Genomic DNA, 12,840 nt, shown 5'->3' on the forward strand with positions numbered 1-12,840 from the left:
GAACTACATCCAAAAGTACAGAGATAATGAGCTAAAGCTATTTCTGTCAAAACACTTTAAAATGCTGTGTGGAAGCAAGAAAAATCATATAAATGTTTGTTTTTCTGTCTAATTTATTATCCTGTGCTTATTCTTTCTTCCAGTCCCTTCTGTCCATCCGCCAAGATGACAAAGTGGTGTGTCCCAGAACCAAAGAAGTCTTCAACTTCTCTCAGGCTGAGAAGGTCTACATCATGTGATCACTCAGAGTATCAACATGATCAAATATGGCCCGTCGTTCATTACCTGTGCGCCGGCCTACTCAGAGCCACCTGTGGAGCTGTGATCCAGTGCCCTTTCCTTCCCACAGACACACCCGACATTTCCCTCAATCCCCCCTCCCAATACATGATCGGCTGAAGATCGCTAGTTTCCTTCCCTTCTCCCATTCTATCACACAAACGGAGATCCTCTCCTTTCAGACAGTTTTTCTGATGTGGCTAGAGAACAAGAAGTTGATTGATCTGATCCATTCAAGCACATGGACTCTCAACATTGTCATTTTTTTTAAAGGCCCTCACTTTAGTTTAGAGACTAAAGAAAAGGACTGAGGGGGTGAAAAACTGCTAGGTAGATATTTGATTTTATTACAACAAATAAAAACTTGTTGAGGTTACTTTGACTTTTCACTAGTGGTGTTCCTTTGTTACTAAAATAACATGTGGCAGGACTGTGTTAACTCGCTCCATTAACTGGACTAACTCAAGATTTGGGCCTTTTTCAAAACCAACATGGCTGGCCTCCTATGTGGTAACATCTCATTCTGTGATGCATGCTGTTGACATCCTTTGTCGTCCAGCAAAGTTTTTTGGTGGGTTGTTAGGGGGGGGGATATATGTTAAATGCCTCCTTTTAAACTGCCTACCTTTTTGCATTTCATCCCCCCTTGGTTGTGAAACCGGAGCTTGATTTGGGCCACAATAGGCTCCTTTTCAAGTGTAAATATTAGATAGGAATTGATCATCCTCATGTATAAATTCAGTGGTTTTGGGGGACAAGTAACGACAACGAAGATTAACCTTTGACGATGATTGCTGTGTGAACTGAACAAGTCTCTTCTTGGGTGTTGTAAACCTGATATAGCCCACAGTATACATACTCAAGTTAACTGGTTGTTCAGTAAAAACTTCTCATTTCTGAGGAATCTATTTCACAAACGTAATATTGATTATGGTGTATTTTCTACCATAATGAAATTTACGCAATATTTAAACAAGACAACCATCTCTGATGTGCTTTTTTTATTAAACAAATTGTCTTCCTTTTTGTGTGTGAGGTTTGCCATTTTTAGAACTCTTTAACCTTTTTTTCTTTAGCTAAAAGAGAGAACTTTTTAGTGAACTTAGGATATGTGTTCTGTTTATAGTTAAAGCTAGTTATTTTAACATTGCCCAAATAGTTTAAATTTATAACTATTTTTCCAACAATGAACAAGATAATAAAGCGAGACTGCTGACTTTTTTTCAGTCTTGTGCTCTGTGTATGTTGAAGCTGCCCGTGGCACCAACACTCTACAGGGTTTACGTAGCCTAAAGGTACACCAACTGCTTCTACATTACATGTAGTTTTGTGCACATACCTGCCTTTATTGGAAAAATGTGTTCAGAGGCACGATCGAAACCTTGAATAAGCTGTTGGTTGAACAATCCTGCCTTTTCTTGCATACTCAAAACTTTTGGTCATCTGAAAAAAAGGACTCCTCTATGACTTTACAAATCTACTGTAAAGGATGGATGGACTGGGAATTTGATCAGAACAAGATGTACGCAAATCTGGACTTCAGTTAAAACTAATGCACAACCCTAGACACCCACACTAAGCAATCCAAAAATGCAGTTTTATGTTAAACTGGATCAGTCTTGCAGTCAATCATTTCTTCCATTTGTTGTTTATTGACGAACCAAAAGTTGCCTCGTTTGTGTCCATAAATGATTGGAACTGTATCTGTAAAGACACAGACTGTCCTGTGTATTTGTGTTGGTAGAAATAGATGAAGGGATTGTTTCATGAGCAGTATGCCTCATAAAGATCTTAGTGAACTTTGATTTCAGTGTTTCATTATTTGTAATGTCTACTTTGCTCTGTGGGCTCAAACATCAGCATTACCATAAACCCCGGTAGGTGTGGTGAGATTAACGATTCAATGCAATTCTGTTGACATGGAAATGCAACCAAGTGTTGTGTCTTTCACCTGAAACTACATCTCCATGGTCTGAAGAGGTCAGCGTTCTGTGTGGGCATTTTTTCGTCTAGCAGTAAAAAGCATGCTTACAGATGGTAATACAAGGTAGTGTTGATCACTTATCTGTACGCCCAATACAAGTTTCCAGAGCCTGATGCAACATCTTAAAATACTGTATTTTAGTTTGACCCAACAGTCCAAAACCACAAAATATTCAAATTACAGTGCTAATAAACAGAGCACAGCTAAAAATCCTCAAATTTGGGAAGCTGGAACCAGTTTGTTACTTAAACCTTTGGTTGGTTATCAAAAAAAAAATGACAATTGTCTTTTGACTATTCTATTAAAAGACTAATCGACTATTGATTTTTTTGTTTTATGAGAATAGATCTAATTTTAAACACCAAAGTGGTGTAATGATGAATTCACAGATGTTTTTATGTTGCCTTTTAACTCACTGCTGTAAACCTCTACTTCAATTTCTGAATGAAACCACTTCTTGCACTAACCAAGCTGATGTTACTGATAATTATGATGAAATTAACTCTTTGTGAGATATACTGATATCAGCACCCATGTCTCAATGCCTTATATACAATCATAAATGCACTGCCTCAGCTTTTAAACTTTATTCACACAGGAGACGGTATTTTTAAAATTTATTTTTGGCTGAAAATGTGGTTTTGGCTTGATACCCATGTAGGCTAACGTTACTCATGACCACATAGTAATTTGTTTTGTTAATTACGATTTGTAAGCGTTATTTCTGGACCAAAATCAGAAGAAAGCAGTATGCAGAAAGAAAGTCGCTGATCTTGCCATTCCAAAATGTAGCTTTAATGTATCATTATTGATGTATAAATATCAGAACGACTGCATTTGATCGATGCATTTTTTTTAATGACACTGAAACCGTCCTGCAACGATACCGCGACTCATAATACTACAACGTATTTTTTTAATGATTGTCTTTAGTATTTCATACTTATATTCTATATCTAAATTCACTTTTCATACGGTCGTTTTATACGTTTTAAACATAATAGCAGATGTCTTTTGTCCCACAACACAAAGAGTAGCGGACCGGAAGAGGTGTTACCGATTTTTTAAACTAATCTGTCGTCACAGCGCCAATTTTTTTCTAGGATAGCGAAGGCGTGACCCGCCCTACTGTCCCTCTGATTGGCTGGTTCTCGTTGCCTTTGTTGGTTGGGTTGGTTAGGTTTAGGTACGAGGACTGGGATTGGTTGGGACCAGGGTAAGAATGTCAGAGTAAACCAATCAGAGGCAACATACGGCAGAGTAGGGCGGGACATTGCTTCACCATCCTGGAAAAAAAAAACTCGCGTCGGGTATAAATACAGCTGCGTTCATCCCACCAACCACCATTTTGAGATTATCGCACATTGAGTAAGAAGCAGCCTGTCGTTATTCGAAAATGTCTGACCAGCTTTGCAAACTTTTTGTCGGGGGCCTAAACGTGGACACCGACGACGATGGCCTGCGCAAGCATTTTGAGCAGTACGGATCGCTTACCGACTGCGTTGTTGTCGTGAACAAGCAGCTACAGCGATCCCGCTGTTTCGGCTTTGTAACCTACTCCTCGCCTGAGGAGGCCGATGCAGCAATGGCGGCTAGGCCTCACACCGTCGACGGCAACTCAGTCGAGGTGAAGCGTGCCGTGGCGAGAGAAGACGCCAACAAGCCAGAGGCCCTAGCAAAGGTGAAGAAAATCTTCGTTGGCGGTCTGAAAGACGATATCGAAGAGGAACATCTGAGCGACTACTTCTCTCAGTACGGCCAAATCGAGAAGGCCGAAGTCATCTCGGAGAAGGAGACCGGAAAGAAGAGGGGCTTCGGCTTTGTTTACTTCACCGATCACGACGCAGCCGACAAAGCAGTTGTAGTGAAGTTTCATACCGTCAATGGACACAAAGTTGAGGTGAAGAAAGCCCTGACCAAGCAGGAGATGCAGGCGGCCAACAGAACCGGCATGGCGCCGAGAGGCAGAGGTAGAGGAGGCATGCGGGGAAATCAAAATGGCTACGGCAGCAGGGAGTACGGCGGAAACTACAACTACGGAAATGGCGGAGGCTACAACGGTGGCGGCGGCGGTGGCGGCTACGGAGGGTACGGCGGACCTTATGGGGGTGGTTACGGAGAGCAGACAAGTGGCTACGGCGGTGGAAACGGCTACAACGAGTTTGGCAGCGGGTATGGCCAGCATTCTTCTGGTTACGGCCCCATGAAAGTGCCACCCTTCGGCGGTCAAAGGAGCGCTGCTCCCTACACCAGAGGCGGCGGCGGTGGGGGCTACCCCAGGGGGGGCTACGGCGGCGGCTACTAAATGAGTCTGCACAAATGAACCACCCCCACCCCTGCCATAAATTACCTCCAGCCAGGATTTGGACGCCAAAATCAAATTCAGTAACGGGGCGTCTGCCGTGAAATCCAACAATGGCAGAGATACGGACACAGAGACCCCCTAACCTTCAGACCTCAAACCCCAAACAGGTAGGAAGGTCACTTCCCAACAAACCTGATAATAACGAGCAGCTGTTGCCGTTCAACTAGGACACGTTAAAAATGAAGAATAAAACATACAGTGATCCCTTTTTTTATGTACCCACGCCAACGCGTGTAGTTGTGGTTTAGAGTTGAATATTTTTTATTTGCGTTCACTCGTTGTTTTGCAAATTTCGATGTAGGATTGTTTTGCTGATTATCCTAATATTTTGCATTTTAAGCAATTAGATTTTGTTTCCTGGAGTAAACTTCGTGTGATTTCAATGTATGAGGATGAGAAAGCATGTTTTGTGGTTTCATAGCTTGTCATATAACATCAACTTGTATGATTATCTACTTGAGTCATTCAGCAAAGGCGGGAACGTGATACTGCAGGATCCAGTTTCCTTGTTTCCTCCCCCATACTGTACCCAAACTCTCCTTACGCATAGTAATAGTTTCAGTCTAAATATTGTTCATTTTTCATTCCCTGTAGCAATATCTAATGTATATTGTATACTTTCATGTCTGGAGAACAAAACCTACTGTTAAACACTTTGGTATGCTTATGTATGTTCATTTTAAATAAAACGTTATACCACTTAGCTTAGTTTATTTTACTTATTTAACCAGGCTTCCTCAAGTTTATCCACAGGTTTTATAAGTGACATCATCTTTAGTTACATGGCATCTTTCCCACAGTTTATTCCCTTACACTCAGGTGGGTGAAATGGTTACAGAATGGTTACCCACAGCCAATGCATGTAGGCTTTGTAGGGTTTGACCTTGTTTTTAAAATTATGTGGTTTTTAGACATTGCTAATATGACTTTTAAATATTTTTTTTCTTTTTTGACATTTGAATACATATCAACTTGTGGGCATGAGGGCTCTGATATTTATCTGATTATTCCTACTTCCTATTAGGTGTTCTTACTCGTATTCCAGTATGCTATCCCAGCCATAATAGCCGTAGCAGTTTGTTTATAGGATACATCAGGACCCTGTTGATTACCTGGGGTCGATTGTGATAGGAGTCTGAAATATCTCTTTAGGATATCCACATCCAGCAAACTAGGTATGTAAATCAACCTGTCTTCACTCTGTGTTGGTCAACCATGTATGGAATATATTTGAGATGGTGCACAAGTGTGCCTTTTAGTTTAATTTTAAACTGACACTTTAATCATAGCTCAATGCGTCTTATATAGCTAATATTAAATACAAACAAAATGGGGAGGGGTTACTTAATTTGGTCTTTAATGAACTTAAAGTGGGTGGAAGGGGACCCAAATTTTGTTCCACCATTAAATGAAATAATGGAACGAGTAAATTGGTGTCTCTTCCAGAAAACCTTGCTTGGTCTAGTTTCTCACTCTGCTTCTCTCCCCATCTCCTCCAGGTTGCTACGGTAACCTGGGCACGAGGACATCACCCTGAAAACGATGGGGTGTGTTTCTCCACGACTGGGGGACCGGAGAGTGGTTGTGCCTTCTCCCCCTCAGGTGAAGTCAGTTTTCACAAGGATTCCCCAGTGTGGTCTAAATGCATTTTGAAGAGTCTAACATGAGTTTTATTCTAAAGGTTTTATTGAAGATGTGGGTTGTAAAGTTTAGGGTAATTTTGATTACACAGTGTCCCAGTGCAATTGTAAATGTTCTCTTCCCAATGACCAGCACTGACTATTAATAATGGATCTGCAAAGTGCTATATTGGAGTGATTGTGTCCTTGATTAAAGACTTTTACAGGCAAGTATTATTAAACTAAGTCATAAAAACAATTTTATTTGTAAGTGTTCTATTAATCTTTTAATCCCCTTTTGACCTCAGATTTATTAAGACCTCTTAATCTGATGCTGATGATGACCTGGGAGAATTTGCACTTTGGGCACTGTGGGATTCAAAATAAAATGTTTGATTACAATGTTGGTCTTGTTTGGGTATTTTAAAAGTCTACAAGTTTTAGTTAAAATTTTAAACAGGTTGTGAGTGTGAGCTTGGCACTATTGTAGTTTTCCAAATACCTGAACTTTTTCTTTCTGTGGAATGTGGCCCCACAGAAACAATATAACCGAGCTTTGAGGTTTAACATGCTTGTGTTGATGAACATTTGTCTGCAGATGTTTCAAGACCAAGATCAATGGTGGAAAGTCACATGCTTACACAACCCCACGTGTCGTACAGTAACTTAATCAGGAAGTAGTCCTTGATGTGCAAGATATTGCATGTAAACCTCACAAGACCACACCTTCAGGTTGAAATGTTATTTAACATTGAGTGTGATATGTACTGCTTATACTCTACCATTAAATAGGAGGGGGGGGGGAGATTCAAACTATACTAGACATACTTTTATTTTTTTAATTTTATTGGCTGACAGGATCCATGCAGATTTCAGTTCACCTTTGCAGCTTGATGCAGTGCCTGTAAACTAACTAGAAATGGACTAAAGGCTTTAAACTTTTATGGAGTTTACTTTATTACAATGCACTTCTGCACCTGAAGAAAACACGAGGTGTTGCTGAATATATGTAAGTTGCTAGGTGAACAAGGTTTATCATACTGGTCAGAAGTTGGGCAATATTGCATCTTTTGCAATAGTCCTTTAATCCACAAACTTATAATTGCATTCAATAGGCTCTGGGGGTGTACATGCCAACCTTGGCCTTTATTGTATTACAGAATTTATTGTATATGTTGTGAAATTTTCAGGAGAGGTGCAGCATTTTTTTTTCTTTTAATTTCAGTAGACCATTGTATGCTTGAAGTAATATGGTCTAAAGTCTTTAAGTCTGCTGACCATGCATTGTTGGTTGCATGATGAACAAACAATACATCTGACAGATTAACCTTGACTTGCTTCCTGGATTTAGCATTGGGGCCTTGATTGTAAGAACAACCACTGCAATTAGAGAAAATTTGAATGTTTACTTCATGTCTTTGCTGGAAGGATATGAAGAAACAAGCCAACCCTCAACACATACCAAAAGTACCCCTTTGTTTTATGAAATTGGAGGAAGGGCATTTTTAAATCCTGTCTGATGTACTGTGACAACTCAGGAGCACCAGTAGCACCTAACTTGCTATGTCATGTGTGACAAACATACGGTTTAAGTGATGCTGTTGTGGGGAGTGGAGTGAAAATTTTACTTTTGTTCTCTTACCTTTTTATAGGATACTGGTGCTTGACGATTTCTGATCATCCCATAGGAAAAGAGAGCCTCTGTTATGTTGGCCGTGCTTTTATAAATCTACAATAAATTATATATTTTTATACACTGAGACTTGTTATGTTACTTATTTACATAGAGTATAATTTGGTTGCGTGTCTCCCCTAGTGATACCTGTCATGAAGGAGTTGAAATAAGGTTTTGAATTGGTGGTCACACTGATATGACAGTTGCAGAGATGAGGAAGTTTGTGTTTTGAGTGAAACCAAAGGATTTTTAACCATAATTTTGTGATGGGTGTCACCTATGTATATATGCATAAGTATTTTGACAATTTTAAAGGAGCCCCGTGGAGTTTACATGTAAACAAACAAAAGTTATGTTTACATTCAGTATTGGTCACCAAAAAGCACTGTGTGTATCCTGGAGGTCTAACATGTGTTTAAGTGCATTTCAAAGCTCAAAGATATTTTTGTATTTTAAATCCTGCATTGTTCACTGGCTCACCTGTAGGTCAGTGGTACAGTGTAAAATAATTAGCGGGAATGGATATTACATGGGATATCAACTGGGACACACATGCTCCATATAGGGTTGCACAATTAATCGCAATTTCATCGGAATCTCAATATGGACTAGTGCAATATCCAAATCGCACGGGGTGCAATATTTGTTAAAGGCAAAATACGTGTCAAACCATTCTTAATTAAGTATTGTGGTGCTGCAGAGTAGTCCTACAGACTAAAGAATTTTTTTTTTGGTACAGATCCTCCCAAAAATCACCAAAATGATCATTCCCTCCAATATCGTGCATCATATCGCAATATCGGTCAAAATAATCGCTATTAGATATTTTCCTCACATTGTGCAGCCCTAGCTCCATAGCCTGCTAGAAGTCTGAAACTCCACAGGGTAACCTTTAAGATTGTAGAATTTGAGTTGGGAGTCAAACACATTCAAATATAAGGAGCTGAGTGTGGTGCTAGGCTACATTACAAAACATGACCTGGTTTAAAAGTCAGATAGCTCCCCAAACCCGACACTGCAGCTTTCCTCGTGCAGAAAAACAGCTATAGCAGCTAGTACTGGCTCAAAACCAGGGGCGTGTTGCAACATGCTGTGGATTCTTTTCAACTATGTTGGAGAAGCACATCTTTTTCCAGCAACTTTGGGGGAAAGGGGCTGAGACAAGTTTCACTTACTGTGAAAAGACTGACTTCAGCTAACCTAAACTGTTCAAAGTCCTTTGAGGCAAAAATCACCTAAGTGGGTCAGCACTATTTATCGTTTGTTATGTTGGCTTAGTGTGTTAGTGCTTTTTATATTTTTGCAATGGGTTCAATACCAGTGTGACCAGTTCTCCCTGTGTAAAATAAAAAAGGAAGAGGATGTTACGTTATTGAAGCACTGTAAACATTTTGTTTATCTGTCCTGGAAGAGGGATCCCTCCTCTGTCACTCTTCCTGAGGTTTCCTCCTAGGGGAATTTAGATTTCTCTTAATCAGTCTATGGACAGAGGATGTTGTATGCTGTACAAGTTGTAAAGCCCCTTGAAGGAAATTTGTAATATATAAATAAGATTGACTTGACTTATCAAAGCAATCTCTGAGCTAATTTAACTGTAGTTTAAACTGTATTTTACAACTTAAAAGCACAAATCTGAGATGTTAAGCACTGATCATTCAACTCACAATGAAGACCATATTTGAAAAATGTTCACAGCCATAGAGTAGCATGTTAGACATATACAGTAGTATACAGTAAATCATTTATATTTTGTAAGAACAGCAAAAATCACCAAAGTGGGTCAGCACTGTTCTTCAAAGAAACCAAAACGGTCTGCATAATTTGTTGTTGGCTCAGTGTTTGTTCTTCCTTGTATATTTTTGCTATGTCACACTAGTCAACTACTGTCTCTCTGTCCTGAAGCAATAAATAAATAGCCATTATGTTAGTTAGATTATGCCATTTTCTAGGCAACACACCAGACCATATATATTAGAAAATTTGCATGCCCTTCAAATTGCATTTGAAATAATTAATAAGTTAATATATAATCCCTACTTTCAATTCTAAAATTATTTTCATTTTCCTCATATAGTAAAATTACTACATAAAAAATTACTATCTAAGAGCATCAGTGCTTTATTAACTATGATGAAAGAGTGATGGCTGTTACATTTAAGTAGGCATCATATATGCTGTGTTCGGTGGTTATACAGTACCAGTGATATAAGAATAGGTTAATAAATCGGGACATGGCTTTATTAATGTGCTTTGTATTGTACTAAAATAAAACGAACGACCACAAAAGGTTGAAATCCACACTTTCCTTACTCCTCAGCAATTGAATCTAAGATTCCCGACAGCACTCGAAGGCAGCAACAACGTGAAACGCTTGTGAGCCAATGAGACTGGTGATTTTTTTCAAGGTGACCAATCAGCGACGGTAACGTCTTACGGTGGCAAGTGAGCCAAACGGCCCGCCCTGACGTTGCTCATTGAAGAAGACGAAGAGGGACGGTCTCCGCTTACCATCCTCAGAAGAAATTTAATCATGGCCACCAAACTTTGCAAGCTTTTTGTCGGAGGCCTCAACGTGGAGACCACAGAAGATGGCGTCCGCAAGTATTTTGAACAGTTTGGCACGCTCAACGACTGCGTTGTGGTCATGAACCAGCAGCTCGGCCGGTCCCGCTGTTTCGGGTTTATCACCTACTCGACACCGGAGGAGGCCGACGCTGCAATGGCGGCTAAGCCACATGTCGTCGAAGGCCACGACGTGGAATTGAAAAGGGCCATAGCACGAGAGGATGCTAATAACCCTGACATCCTCGCCAACGTGAAGAAAATTTTTGTCGGCGGTGTGAAAGACCACATCGAGGCGGACAACCTGACCGAGTACTTCTCCCAGTTCGGCGTGGTGGAGAAGGCCGAGATCATCTCTGACAAGCAGACCGGCAGGAAGAGGGGCTTCGGCTTTGTCTTCTTCGAGGACACCGACTCCGCCACCAAAGCGGTGCTGACAAAGTACCACGTCATCAATGGGAACAAAGTGGAGGTGAAGAAAGCTCTGACCAAGCAGGAGATGTCCACCGGTGGCCGCGGAAGAGGTCGAGGAAGGGGGATGCAAAGCTATGGCGGCGGAAGAGGAGGTGGTGGCTACGGAGGCGGCTACGGCAGTAATTACGGAGGCGGCTATGGCGGGGGTTACAACGGCGGCGGCGGTGGAGGATACGGAGGAGGATACGGGGGGTACGGGGGATACGACGAGGGAGGATATGACAACCAGATGGGGGGTGGATACAGTAACGGTGACTTTGGGGATGGCTACGGACAGCAGCACTCTAGTTATGGTGCAGTGAAGGGCACCTACAACGCTCACAGGAGCGCGCCTCCTTACAACAGAGGCGGCGGTGGCGGTTACGGTCGGGGCGGTGGTGGATTCAGTGGTGGGTATTAGGGGCTCCCTCCAGTTTTGTGATGTCCATGGGGGAAATTCTGATTACAGCGAACTTGAATTTACACACACACACACACATGTCCGGGTGAGGGGGGGGTCTTTGAGTTCAGATAAGGGAGCAGTGCCCATCACCCACACGGAATGAATGAGACTGTCTTCTGGACCCTGGCTCCCCCATCCGGTCCCCATCTGTCATCTTATTCCACACATTATGGACTTTACTACTAAGAATTGTGAATTATTGAATTGTACTTTTGTTATGTTGGGAAAAGACTTGCTTTGAACCATTTGTAAAGCCGTAACGTTAATCAATGTCAGTCACTGCTTCCCAGCTCAGAATTGAGTTTGTTTGTCTTGCAAACTAGCCAGATGTGTGTTATTTTTGCATCATGAACTCAGGGTTTTAAGTAATGTTGGTGGCAGTGTCGGGCAGCATGGGACTCGATTGCTTGAGTTTCTTGATTTAAAACACTTTCGTGACAAAGTATTTTTTGGAGAAATGTCACGGGCTGTTTTGTTATCTGTAAATTATTTTTTTTTTTTCACCCGTCCCATTACAGGTTTTTGTTTAGATTAAAACTGTTTTCAAATCCATGTGTTCAGTTCACCCCTGTTTGATTCTGCTTTTATTAAAGTTTTTAATGTTTTGAAAATCTATCTAATCTCGCAGTCTTAATTCAGATCGTGTGGGTTGCATTTCAGCAGATAATGCATTAAAAATAACCACTGTGGTATTTGGAGCTTGATGCATTTCATCACCAATACTTGGATAATCTGCCTTTTGTAACCTTATGAATTGATTTCACAAAGCTACCACCAGGAGGTGGAGTGTTTGCCAGCACATGCATGCATTTTCAGTTCATCGGCCATTTTATTTACTTGGAGAATGATTGTGTGCATTTAGCCGACTTGCTCCTCTGATACCAGGTTTTTGGAGAATAATTTACATGCGACCTTCAATACAATGAGCGAATAAGCCAATCCACATGGATGCAGTCTGAAATGTATTTTTATTTTTTTATAAAGCTTATTACCCAGTTGCATTTTGTAAACTGGTTTCAGTCAAGGTGAGGGAAAAATATATTTTTTCAGTTTCACCTGAGGACAGTGTTTTCAGAAAAAATGTTTAATTTACCTTCATAAACCCACCTGCATGCAGTCAGTAATACTTTTTAAGAAAACATCACTACACTTGATTCATAACACTTACTAACTAAATGTCATCTTTCCAAATTTAATTTAATAGATTTTTGTTGGTGTATGTATGCCTGTGTGTGATGACTGCTGCAGCATGTCATCACGCTCCTGTCTGATTTAAGCAAGGCAAAGCACCTTTCTATATCACAATTCAAAGTGCTGTACATAATGCATATGCATCTTTCATTTTTTTTTTTTCATTGTAGCATCAAACCCTGTTGATGTAACTGAGACCAGACTACAGTTGCTGCTCTAGGGTCTTTGCCAAAATTTGCCATTGGGCCC

The 12,840-nt window shown here is 40.7% G+C and overlaps 3 protein-coding genes across 5 annotated transcripts in view; all 3 read left to right on the top strand.

Annotated features, from left to right (window-relative positions):
* maea (macrophage erythroblast attacher, E3 ubiquitin ligase) overlaps positions 1-2,084 on the top strand; it is a 99,610-nt gene extending 97,526 nt beyond the window's left edge. For all 3 annotated transcript variants that reach the window (XM_039812771.1, XM_039812770.1, XM_039812772.1), the window contains exon 9: positions 144-2,084. In XM_039812771.1, the coding sequence (XP_039668705.1) occupies positions 144-239 (96 nt within the window). In that variant the 3' untranslated portion in view covers positions 240-2,084. The remainder of the gene's footprint in view (positions 1-143) is intronic.
* A 1,511-nt stretch (positions 2,085-3,595) lies between these two features.
* LOC120566380 (heterogeneous nuclear ribonucleoprotein A0-like) lies at positions 3,596-8,007 on the top strand. Its single transcript, XM_039812774.1, has one exon. It carries the CDS (start codon positions 3,660-3,662, stop codon positions 4,566-4,568), a length of 909 nt encoding a protein of 302 aa, XP_039668708.1. The 5' UTR covers positions 3,596-3,659; the 3' UTR covers positions 4,569-8,007.
* A 2,094-nt stretch (positions 8,008-10,101) lies between these two features.
* LOC120566381 (heterogeneous nuclear ribonucleoprotein A0-like) lies at positions 10,102-12,015 on the top strand. The gene has a single exon (XM_039812775.1). It carries the CDS (start codon positions 10,453-10,455, stop codon positions 11,356-11,358), a length of 906 nt encoding a protein of 301 aa, XP_039668709.1. The 5' UTR covers positions 10,102-10,452; the 3' UTR covers positions 11,359-12,015.
* The last annotated feature ends 825 nt before the right edge of the window (positions 12,016-12,840 follow it).

This window comes from Perca fluviatilis, chromosome 10 (assembly GCF_010015445.1).
Source record: "Perca fluviatilis chromosome 10, GENO_Pfluv_1.0, whole genome shotgun sequence".
Lineage (NCBI taxonomy): Eukaryota > Metazoa > Chordata > Actinopteri > Perciformes > Percidae > Perca > Perca fluviatilis.

What these genes read in the sequence shown, in the direction of transcription:
- LOC120566380 (XM_039812774.1), top strand. Translation starts at nt 3,660, where the DNA reads ATGTCTGACCAGCTTTGCAAACTTTTTGTCGGGGGCCTAAACGTGGAC.
- LOC120566381 (XM_039812775.1), top strand. Translation starts at nt 10,453, where the DNA reads ATGGCCACCAAACTTTGCAAGCTTTTTGTCGGAGGCCTCAACGTGGAG.